Source organism: Microcebus murinus, chromosome 9, assembly GCF_040939455.1.
Source record: "Microcebus murinus isolate Inina chromosome 9, M.murinus_Inina_mat1.0, whole genome shotgun sequence".
Lineage (NCBI taxonomy): Eukaryota > Metazoa > Chordata > Mammalia > Primates > Cheirogaleidae > Microcebus > Microcebus murinus.
Window position 1 is genome coordinate 63,284,718 of NC_134112.1, and position 12,992 is coordinate 63,297,709.

The 12,992-nt window shown below is 35.0% G+C and overlaps 1 protein-coding gene across 1 annotated transcript in view; it reads right to left on the reverse strand.

The window, feature by feature from the left end:
• COG5 (component of oligomeric golgi complex 5) overlaps positions 1–12,992 on the reverse strand; it is a 299,347-nt gene that overhangs the window by 60,488 nt on the left and 225,867 nt on the right. The window contains exons 13-14 of the mRNA XM_012746191.2: positions 7,522–7,683; positions 5,464–5,563 (exon numbers count right to left, since the gene is read on the reverse strand). Of these exons, the coding sequence (XP_012601645.1) occupies positions 5,464–5,563; positions 7,522–7,683 (262 nt within the window). The remainder of the gene's footprint in view (positions 1–5,463; positions 5,564–7,521; positions 7,684–12,992) is intronic.

The window sequence follows — 12,992 nt, forward strand, 5'->3', positions numbered from 1 at the left end:
TTGACTAAATGCTGACAACTTTCTTTCCCAGAAATATACTTTCAAATATCATAAATTTGAAGCATACCTGAGGGAATTAAATTACATTCCATACCTTGGAACAGAGCAGGATTAAAAGCTCTACTTGATCACTAATATGCTTGAAAAGATATAAAAGCTCTATAGTGCTAGGACTTCCATTTCCAATAAAAAGTTGACTTAGTAGTTCAGACTAATCCTCTGAATCCCCAATGAGAATATCTAATATCTAATCCCCAATGAGAATATCTAGAAAAAATGAGTAACATATTTTAAAAATCTTCTCCATGGTACTGAAGTGCTAACACAGTGGTAAAAAGCTATGGGGTAAGATTCAATTGCCAAATGTCTTTTCAAGCTTCTAACTAATACTTGTATTCCTGGGGTGAGTGTGGAGGATACCATCTGCTCAGAGACTAAAGAAACTCACATTTTGTTTGTAATAAAGGAAAAAATTAATAAAATATATTTTTAATAAGGATAAGGAAAAAATAAAAAGGTGAAAATATTTATTTGAATATTATATGCCTATGCTAATAAAAACAGGTTTAGGACACTAAAGATTAGAGAATGGACTTGATTTAAATGTAGTCATGCAGAAGAAGCTTTTTTAATAGTAATATTAACATTAAGTAAATTACCATAGCAATGAATTTCTCTCTTCTTTGGCTGTGAGGCTGATGTCAAATGGCATAAAAATTTAACAAATACACACTGTTAGGATTCAAATAGGGAGATTACACCTTTGGGAATAAAAAGAAAAGTCTCCTACGCACATGCCTATATTCCAAGCTACTAGAGAGGCTCAGGCAGGAAGACTGCTTGAGCCCAGGAGTTAGGAGCTATAGTATGCTATGTATGATTACACCTGTGAATAGTGTGCATAGCCACTGTACTCCAGCCTGGGCAACATAGCAAGATCCCTATATCTAAAAAAAAAAAGAAGAAAAAGAAGAAAAAGAAGGGGGACGGGAGAGGGGAGGGGAGGGGGGAGGGGGGAGGGGGGAGGGGGGAGGGGAGGGGAGGGGAGGGGAGGGGAGGGGAGGGGAGGGGAGGGGAGGGGAGGGGAGGGGAGGGGAGGAGAGGAGAGGAGAGGAGAGGAGAGGAGAGGAGAGGAGAGGAGAGGAGAGGAGAGGAGAGGAGAGGAGAGGAGAGGAGAGGAGAGGAGAGGAGAGGAGAGGAGAGGAGAGGAGAGGAGAGGAGAGGAGAGGAGAGGAGAGGAGAGGAGAGGAGAGGAGAGGAGAGGAGAGGAGAGGAGAGGAGAGGAGAGGAGAGGAGAGGAGAGGAGAGGAGAGGAGAGGAGAGGAGAGGAGAGGAGAGGAGAGGAGAGGAGAGGGAGGAAAGCTCATAAGCTCTCCCTTTTTGGTCGTTGCCATGTTCTCAATTTGGCTTTGTAATAGATGGCATAATTAGTCCCAATACTTCACCCCTTTTTGCATCTATATTCCTTGCTATATAATTTTGCATTGTGGATGGGTTGTTCTGGTAAGCCAAACTTATGGGGACACTTTCCATCCTGTGTATCTCCTTCACCATGAGATCAAGCTGAGGACAGCCTGCTACAGGATTAGAAACACACAGAACAGAGGAGAATTTTAACTATGGTTAAGGCCAGCCTAGATCAGCAGCTAGCCAGTCTTGGGAGCAAACACAGCCAAGCTCAGCAAAGCCACCTGGCTAGCACCCCAGCTGACCTGCAAAGCATGAGCAGTAAATACTTATTGTATGCCACTCAGGGTTTGTGGTTACCTGTTACACAGCATTCTTGAGACAATAGATAACTAATACAGACTTTGACCTACTTTAATTGACAACTTTCAGTTTTTTACTTTCCCCTGAAAATATTCCCTAATGATAATAACCATTATTTGTCACTGCTGTCTTCATTACAGCCTTCTGACTCTTAGACAAACCTGACAGTAGTATATGACTACTGACCTAGCACAGCCTCCAGAAAATCAAGCTCATACAAGTCTGGGAAACAAGTAAAAAGGCTATCTGAAAGAAAAGTTAAAGTGACTGTAAAATAGTACAATGTACGAAGAGAGGTAGGAAAGAGTGGAAGGCTGTTTAAAGATTAAGAGGGTAGGTAACTCAAAGGTATTGGTGTGTCTGAATTATAGCTAACGTGCATTTGGTCCAAGAGACCCTAGTAATATGTTTTCTCTGTTTGTACATAATATAAAAACTCTTCCAAGTGACTTACTTCCTTAATCTTTTATATATTTGAATGTTAACAATGTAAGTTATTACCATATAATACTACATGGAGTGGTATTCCATGTAGATGACATTAAAATCCCCATTAAATAATCCTTTTAAAACTAAAAAATTAAACTCGTGTGTTTCTATATTATCATTTAAATATCAATCACACATGTAGGTTTTCTTCCATTATAGGAATATCAAGTCTCCAACTTACTTATGAAATTATACAAAGAACAAAGTGTATATTTACAAAGACTTAAAATAAAACCCTAGTGTCTAGAACTATTGACCTTATACATGGCTACTAACATGCATTGAAGTTGAAACCTCCCCTTAAATGTCACTCCTATTATTATGGCAAATGGTCTGCAATCTAATTAAATGCCAATCTACTTTCTCACAGTTCATAACATTTGACATTTACACTAAGATTCTAGATGCCATTCCCTGAAACCATCAGATAATATTTATTGTTGGAAAAATGTCCTTTACCTTTTAAAGGATTTGTTAGCATATTTGCTATAATTTTGACATAACAAAAATGTACAACACTATAAATTATAAAGGTGCCACAATTGTTCCCTTATATATTGATATTTTAATTTCCTTTTAACACATAGAGGACAAGAAAACATTGATTCAAACTTTCCATTGTTAAGGTCTAGTTACATTTTCTTCTAAAGGTCACATTTCAGTCTATACAAACACATCACCAATACACCCCCATTAAATAATTTGTTCAGTTCAGTCATAAAATATTATGATATATTAATTTATACCTATAGGTGTGTATTTGCAACCCAAAAGTCTATTTAGTAAATGAATTACAATTTCATAATTGCTGTCAAGACAAATGAATAAGATTTTTTTTGACCTTTTTTTTTTTTTTTTGAGACACAGTCTGGCTTCATTGCCCTGGTAGAGCACTGTGGCATCAGGCTAGCTCACAGCAACCTCAAACTCCTGGGCTTAAGGGATCCTCCTGCCTCAGCCTCCCAAGTAGCTGGGACTATAGACACATGCCACCATGCCCGGCTAATTTTTTCTATTTTTAGTTGTTTGGCTAATTTCTTTCTATTTATAGTAGAGATGGGGTCTCGCTCTTGCTCAGGCTAGTCTTGAACTCCTGAGCTCAAACAATCCACCCGCCTCAGCCTCCCAGAGTGCTAGGATTATAGGCATGAGCCACTTCGCCTGGCCAAGAATTTTTAAATGAAGAAAATCTAGAAAACACTCTAGATTTTTTCACAAGAGCACCTAGGAAGCTGATGTTCACATGACACACACTAAATTACATATATATTAGAGGCCACAATGCTAAATCCTTGCTATCTTGAAATTAAACTACTAAATCATCTATGTCTTAAGAGTCTAGTTCAAGCTGGGCGTGGTGGCTCACGCCTGTAATCCTAGCACTTTGGGAGGCGGGCGGATTGCTCAAGGTCAGGAGTTTGAAACCAGCCTGAGCGAGACCCCGTCTCTACCAAAAATAGAAATTACTTGACCAACTAAAAATATATATACAAAAAATTAGCCGGGCATGGTGGCGCATGCTTGTAGTCCCAGCTACTCGGGAGACTGAGGCAGTAGGATCGCCGAGCCCCAGAGATTGAGGTTGCTGTGAGCCAGGCTGACGCCACGGTACTCACTCTAGCCTGGGCAACAAAGGGAGACTCTGTCTCAAAAAAAAAAAAAAAAAGAGTCTAGTTCAATTAAATGAACTATGATACACATAAATAAAATATATTATGCATGTATTAAAATAGTATAGATCTTTATGTCATATAGTAAAGTAAATAAGCAAATCACAAAACAACATATATAGCACAATCTCATAAATAAAATCTCTTAAATTAAAAAAAAAAGATGTTTGTATATAAGATACAGGTCAGAAATAGAATTTTAAAGCTTGGTCTAGAGTCTGGTCTGGGTTTGAATGATAGTGAATGATAGAATGATAGGTGTTGAACCTGCTCACTGGCATTCTACTTTTAGCAGTCTATATTGGTTGTATTAACCTTTCTCAGCTGCAATTTCTGCATTTTGTAGTGGCAGACAGTAAAACTTCCATTTCATAGGAGTGTTGTGAAATAAATGAGATAATACGTGTAAATGACTTGGCACAATCCCTGATTCACTCTAAGTGCTTAATAATGGATTTTTGTGTCCATAACCGACCCTCAAAAAAAAATGATTCCCTGGTACTAGGTTCAGATTCAGAAAAAAAGGATTTAAGGATTTGTTTTTATAGAGATTTAGGTTTGTATGACATATACCTTTGGTGATTAATAACAGAAAAGCCTTAAGGAAAAAAATATGTATAATGATAAAAATAATTTCAGATTATATGCATATAGATGTAATCTGTATATATTACTAATTTATATGTTCTACTCTACTATACCCTAGATCATTAAATGCAACTTGAATAATCCTTTTATAACCCTTTCTCTTGTTTTGAATTAAAATTATAATTAAGTATGCTAAAATGTTCTGGCAGCCAAAAATTTTCTAAACTAACCTTTGGGTATATAAATTTTATATTCTGGAAAACTGCTCATTCTTCATTTCAGGTTGTATTTTCAAGTGACCCTTCCTGAAAGTATGCTTATCTTTAAAGTTCTCGCTCTCCTCTATCTCACTGCATGAACATTCTATTAATGATCTGATTTCTGTCACTTCTCAGCCTTGTAGACTTGAGGCTTCAGTTTTCATCTTTAAAAAGAATCTCCCGTTTATTGATTTGGTTTTCATACCAAATCTCAAGTCAACATTTCCATTTACAGGCAGAGAAGTTATTTTACTTAAAAATCTGTCTCAAGTCTTTCTTCAACTGAAGATTTTACAGTAGGTAATAGTACATGAATGATATCTGGAGTGAATGGTCACATGAGAGGGGAAATTTGATCATAATTATATTTTTATAATTTACATAAATTAAAAATATTTACATATTTAAGAATATATAATTGGCCCATAAATTGGCACATGCATTAAACATAACTTTATAAAACCTTTCTGCCTTATGAAAGCATAAGAACAATGGAGAGGAGGGCCATTTTTTTATTAACAGAATTTATTTTTCTAGTTTAAATTCATCAGAAACTTATAAACTCTCACAATAGTAAAATGGAAGTAAATTAATAATTAGTTCAATATTTATGGTTAGTCAAGTATTATGTAATTAGTAATTTTAAACAAAATCATTAAAGTTTACAGGTAAAGGATACCACTTACAAGCTGCTCTGATTTTACACCATATAACTGAATGGTCTTTGCCACATTTTTTGACACAGCTAATGTGAGGTTTGCATCAACGGCAGCTACATTTAGTTCACTGGAGAAAACAAAAACAGATTGTAATTATTACCAACATATTTCATCAACAAAGTAAAGAGCAACATATAAACCTAAACCCAATAAGCAATGCAGTAATGCTTTTTATAGATTTCACTGATTGCCTCCAAGAATTGGTTGCATTGTTTCTTTTACCCCCCTAAATACAGCACTAGGAAAAATGCTTTGAGATGGCTTTGTTAATGACCAGTTTCTCATTAATAAAAGCACGGCATGTGTGGGTTCAGTCTGTGATTAAGAGAGTAAATTGTGTACAGATTTTTTAAGTAGCACTCTTGCTAATACTGATAAGTACAATTAGAGGCTTTGCATATCACAGACATCTGCGAGGAAATGACAGCTCTTGAATGGAAATGATGACCTTGAAGGGACATAGGCTAAAAATACAAATTACACATGATACATAAAGATATTCAGTTTCTGCAGAAATTATGCCTATTCATGCCATTTTGTATAGGGTAGCTTTTTAAATACATTGAAAGCCTAACAAGACTGTAATTAGAAATTTTTAAAATTTGGATCCCTAAAGTATTTCTTTGTCATGCTTATTTTCAACTTTAACACTGGATAATTGGGGCATTTGATATGATTGCCAACAAAAAAAGTATTTTATAAAGACCATAGAAATACTAGAGGTTAAAAATTGTATGAAAATCCATACACAGGTAGAAAGCAAGAAAATTATTATCTCTGAAGTAGTAGAATAAATCTTAGCACTTACCAGATTTCCTTTTCAAAGAAACTGAAGGAATTTGAAACAACACTGGGGCATTCTAATGTGTGACAAAAATGGCCTTTCATAGAATACTGAGACATAGTTTTACTAATGTTCACTTTTAAATTCTATTAAAGATTGGCATAAGTATGTTTCTTCAAGCTCCAGATTATATTTGATTATAGCATTGTCAAATTGCATAGAGAAAAAGGAGAGTTGCCTCTTTAAAATTTGCAGAGAAGGTCAAAGAGACCAGGTTGAATCTAGTACCATTTTTATCACTACTACACTAAAGAGGTAACACAGACATAAGGGTAAAACATCTCAAGTCCAGACATTGGAAGATCAAGGTAATTGTGAAGAGATTTAGGACCAAGATGCTGGGCAGTCGAGACATTTTACAGGTGTGTTTACAGCTGAAAATATGCTTATGCATAGTACATACCTGCGGCTTTTTAGTCTTACTCTTCCATGCCTCAGAATCACCATTTTCAAATCTGTAATCTAAAACAAGTCAGACCTTGGGCCAATATTGCCCAGCTGCTATTTTTTACTGCCTAAAATGTCCACCTCAAATGTACAGACCTATTATTATGACAACTTGTTAGCTATGACAGGAACTGAGATAATCTCAATTGCAAATTAATCTGGATAACTTTAAGTGTAAATGTCTAAAGGCAACACTATAATTACATTGTCTGCAAGCATTCAGGTGGCACCTCTGCTAGGATACCTTCCCTTTTTAGAGTCTTAAAAGCTGTCACATTCACTTAGAGAGCTTAAAATAGCAAACACAAGAGCGCTAATCAAGATTATAATCCTGTTTCTGCCATGAAGTACCTTCTGGGTTTAGGATAAAAAAACATTAATCTCTGCGGTTTAGTTTCTCAATTTATAAAATTATTTTTTATATTTACTTTTATATGTAATATTAGGAATTTACTATGTTATAAAGAGCTAGGTTTGCTTTGCATCCTTGGCAAGATACAGAATAATTATAATAAACTATTTTTAGATTATATTTAAATGATTTTATTAATTGGAATCTCAATTTACTCTCTATTTACTATGTGTGCACTCATTCACTATAAAAACTCAATTTAATTGCTGGCCTAATTACTTGAATAATTTGAGATAAGCTAAAATGTTATTTAATGCTATTATACATTACTAACAAATGTAGCAGTCATCTTACCACATGCCATTATATAAAAAATACATACCTTGCTATAGTTTTAATGATACCATCAAGTTCATCAGAGGAAGGAGGATTACGACCACCAGGGGGAAAAACCAAGTTGATAGGATCAAAGAGTCGCGATAAAGATTTTGACAGGTAAGCAGCCTCATAGGGTTGCAGTGAGTCTTTCAAAGCCTTTTCTGGACTGTGGGAACAAAAGGTTTTAAAAAATAACTTATACAAAACTAAATGTTTTTGTATCAGTTGTAAATACCTTTTTAAAAAATGTATCTCCCATAAAAAATGTTTTTCTTTTTGTTAATGTTTAGTTACAAGAATTCACTTCAAAATTATAAATATATTTATAAATACATTTCATAACTAAAGATTACATAAGTATTTTAATTTACACATAAATCCTAGCTATATATGTAATGTGCACTAATATCCACTGTATTGTCTGTCTCCTAAAACTACAAGAATAACACAGTAAAATCCTATTAATGGTAATGGAGGCTATGCCTTTACTTGGCAAATCCTACTTTTATAGAGTATCAAGGAATGCACAAGAGAAACCAGACTGCAGAGACCTGCTCCATAAGCTTGGCCCTCTCCACCCACAGCTGCCACCTCCTATAAAGTTCACTGTCTGAAAGGGAAGTGTACAGATCTAGGCTTTTGCCAGTTTTCTCTTGTCTTACTAACAAGAATGACAAAAAGTATTTGTGAAAGTCCCACACAGATAACCCTGGACTTCTAAGCTAATTTGCTTTCTAATATTGTTTGCAAAGTAAAACTTCTAAATTGCTAAGCACGTCTTTCCTTCTTAATCTTTGATTTTCAATTTAGCAATTAAACTACTACATTTTTCCTTCAGCAATTACTATCAAATGGCTATACCATTTTTCTGTCTGCTTCCTTACTCCTGTAATTCAATATCTTCTCACATTCTCCTATTTACAATCCCTCTATCAGCCCTTCCATTGCTTTAAAAAAAAAAGAACAAATTCCCCTTCATCTTGAAAGTTAACCTTAAAAACATCTGACCTGTTCCTTCATGTATATGAAACCTAGTTATCTCTTTTTCTCACCCTCTAGTCAACTGACAAGACCCAAAGGTCAGAATGCTCTTGGCGCCCACATCATAATTCCATAGTTATCTCTTAATACTTCAGTAAGTATCTCACTCAACACATATTTACTGAGAATACTATGCACCAGGCACTTTTTGTTAAGTGCTGGGAAGATACAGATTAAGAGTGCTTTTCAGTCTAGTGAAGAAATGGGCAGGTAAAGTGCTAATTATAATAATTTCTATAATAGAAGAAAGTACAAAGACCACAGTGGGAGCATGGAAGAACTGAGTATCTGAATCTGTCTGAGGCAATCCTCTATTAAAGTCCGTACCATCTATTTAAATGTCTTCTCTATTTTTGTTCATGTTATCTACGGACCTTAAGAAGCCTCTTCCTGCTTCTGCTGAAATTTTGGCACTGAATTATTAGTACTAACACTCTTCTTATTCTCCAAATCTGCTGTAAAAATTCTTGGTGACTAGTGTCAAAACACATAACTCTTCTAAAACCTGTCCTGTATTACAAGCCTACATTTATAATGTCCTTTATTTTACCTTTACCATGGAGCTTCCAAATTTGCATCATTTTTTTGAACTGCTCCACCTCTAAGATCTCCAAGCTTAAAGACAACTTTCCATATGTCCCACTGTCTCCTACTAATATCTCTTTTCTTCCCACAAATATTGAGTCTCTACAATTTGCCAAGTAGTTTTTAGCGCAGAAATATGGTGGTCAACTCGGTTAAAAAAATTCCTTGTCTTCTTAAAGCTTACATGCTAACAAATGAGATACACAAAACATAAATAAAAATCTTAAAGTAAGTTAAATATAGAATAGGAAAATGAAAAGTGCTAAGAGAAAAATAAAGCAAGGAAGACAGAGAATATGTTTAAGTCTGAATTTTTTAAAAAAACAATTTTGGGTAGGATAAGGCAAGAGAAGGCTTACTGAGGAGACCTGAAGGGGAAAAGGGAGGAAGTTATATAGATTTTCAGAGGAAGAGCTTTCCATAAGGAGAGAACAGCAAGTGCAAAGGTCCTGAAGAGGGACCATACCTGGCTGTTTGCCAAAAAAGAAAAAGCAGAGCAAGTAATTTACAGGAGAGTAATACAAGATGACATCAGAGAAAACAGATGGACCAAATCATGTTGGGCTTTGCATACCTACGATGGTAGATTTTACTCTAAAGGACTTGTTCTTTGACGTCATTGTGGTCTGTGCTATGTGACCCTTTCCTACTTGCATCCTCCATCAGCCCACCAGGTCTTATGTCCTCCTTTATCCATGGCTGTCCACTTTAAGGTATTCTCATTAGCATCCTGATTTTTCCAATCACCTCCCTTTCAAAACTCTAAGAAAATCTTAGATGCTCCCTGAATCTGCTGCCAAGTTGCCCAAGTATTGCAGAGAAAAAGAAAATTATTTCTATTAATCATTTGTACAAACCCCTTAACATCAAGAGAGCTGAAGCTCAAGGTAATAACCCCAAATTCTACTTTTACAGCTCTTCATTCTCTACAGGTGACCTTTGCCTCTGCTTTTACACCAAGATCAAAACCACTGGCCATGAACTTTCTCAATTCCTCACTTCTATCATTCCTCCCTCTCCTTATAACTTTACCTATTCTCTGTGATTTTCCTGTTTCAATGAAAGAAGTAGCTTTATTCCTTTTTGAAAAAGCAAAACTTCTCAAAATCACTTAATCTACCTCTTTTCCAATTCTCTCTTTTAAAAAAGTTTTATTAAGATATGTCTTCTGAATGGCATTTTTGTCATTTCAGAAAAAACAAGAAAAAAGAAAAAAAGATATATCAATATAGATAATACAGAGTGATGAATCTGAGTAAAAAGGTTTTATTTGGGAACAATATACAAGAAGCAGGATTATTAGTAATCCGGGATATACATACAGACCAGGGTGGCCTCTAATATGTGTGGAGAAGAAAGGAAAAGTTAGGGTTTATTAGGGAAAGAGGTTACAAAAGTTGTTTTGAAAGAAAGTTTATTGGTGCTAGCAGCATTTTACAAGAGCTGGTGAAATTCTGATTGGCAAGTGTCAATAGTTACTAGGTTGAACTTTTAATCTTAGAGTTATGGTTAGGCTGTCACAGTTTTGGACTGTGATTATGAGACAGTGTATAAAGCAAGTGTTCTTGCATAAGTGGCTAGCTGTCCTTGTGCTGCTAGCTGTCCTTGTGTGACTTGTGCAGTAAGCTGCAGTTTGGAAAAATTTCTTGTGACAGTTCCCGCTATCAGGCAAATAGGGCGTGAGAGTCCTCTCTTCTTGGCCTTCCCTGTAATCTGCCAACTTTCACTGATGTAATTTACATACCATATAATTGAATTACTTAAAGTATACAATTCCATGGCTGTGTCATATTTGAAGACATGTGCAGTCATCACCATTATCAATTTTAGAACATTTTTATCACCTTAAAAAGAAACCTTGCATCCTTTAGCTATAACCCCCCGCCAAACCCTTCTCACTCCAGTTCTAAACAAACACTAATCTATTTTATATTTCTACAGATTTCACTTCTCTAGATTTTCATATCAATGGAATCATATAGTATGTGGACTTCTGTATGTCTCGCTACCTTCACTTAAGCAAAATGTTTTCAAGGTTCATCTGTTATATAGCAGTACTTCATTCCCTTTTATGGCTAAACAATATTCCAATGTATGGATATAGCACATTTTGTTTACCCATTTGTCTGTTGATGAACATCTGGGTTGTTTCCATCTTTTGGCTAATCATAAATAATGCTGCTATAAACATTTGCATACAAATTTCAATGTGAACATGTTTTTATTTCTCTTGGGTATATACCTAGGAGTAAAATTGCTGGATCATACAGTAACTCTATGTTTAACTATTTGAAGAACTGCCAAGCTATTTTCCAAAGCCCTGTACCACTTTAGATTTCCACCAGCAATGTATTAATAATAAGGGTACTAATTTCTCCACATCCTTGCTAACAATTATTATTATCTGTCTTTTTTATTATAGATGTCCTGGTGTGTGTGAAATGGTAGTTCATCGTGGTTTTCATTTGCATTTCCCTGACGCTGACCATCTTTTCATGTACTTCTTTGGCCATCTGACTAAGCTCTTTGGAGATATGTCTATACAGATCCTTTGTCTACTTTTTAATTGGGTTGTCTTTTTATTATTGAATTGAAAGAGTTCTTTATATATTCTAGATGCAAACCCATTACCAGATATATGAGTCACAAATATTTTTACCCATTCTTGATGGTATCCTTTGAAGCACCAAAGTTATTAGTTTTTAATTTTTAGAAAGTCCAATATATCATTTTCTTTTGTTGCTTATGCTTGTTGTGTCATATATAACAATCCTTTATCAAATTCTAAGGCATAAAGATTTGTCCTTATGTTTCTTCTAACAGTTTTTATATTTTTAATCTTTAGATCTCTGATCCATTTTGAGTTAAATTTTGTATATGGTGTGAGATAAGGGTACAACTTCATTCCTTTGCATGTGGCTATCAGTTGTTCCAGGACCACTGTTGAAACAATTATTCTTTCCCCATTAAAAGAACAGTCTCTACACTCTTTGAAATTAAACTTGTTATAGTATGATAGCAAATGGACTAGTCTCCATGTTTTAAAAACTTCCTTAAACCTTTAATGCCTACTTTCTTTCTAACTTACTATAACAGATGTATGGGTTTCTTTCTGTACTCTCAATTCTACGTTTATCCTTATGCTAGAACTATACCATTTTGATTATCATTGCTTTGTATGAAGCTCTGAAACTGGAAACTGTGAGTCCTCCTACTTTATTACTCTTTTTTTAAGAATTGTTTTGACTATCCAGGGCCCCTGGAAATTCTATATGAATTTTTTTTCCTGCCCTTTTTTCTTTTTTGAGACAGGGTCTTGCTCTGTCCTCTGGGCAAAAGTGCAGTACCATCATCATAACTCACTGCAACCTTAAACTCTGGCTAAATCAATTCTCCTGTCTCAGCTTCTCAAGTAGCTGGGATTACAAGTGTGTGCCACTATACCCAGCTAATTATTTAAAAATTTTTTTGTAGAAACAGGGTCTTCCTATGTTGCCCAGGCTGGTCTTGAACTCCTGGACTCAAGCAATTCTCCAGCCTTGGCCTATCAAAGTGCTGGGATTATAGGTGTGAGCCACTGTGCTCAGCCTTGTTTTTTTTGTTTTTTTGTTTTTTTAAACACATGTAACATACATCCATTTTAAATAAAAGCAGAAAATACAAAACAATAATTCTACTTCCTAGTGATAAACTACTATTACTATTTGCTTTGTATATTTCTAGACCTTTTTTAGTGTATGCATATGGATTTTAAAATAAAACTAAGCCAGAAATAGAATACTATTAAATATATATTCTATATGATATATACTATTAAAATATGTAATGTATCATGAAATCTTTGTAGAT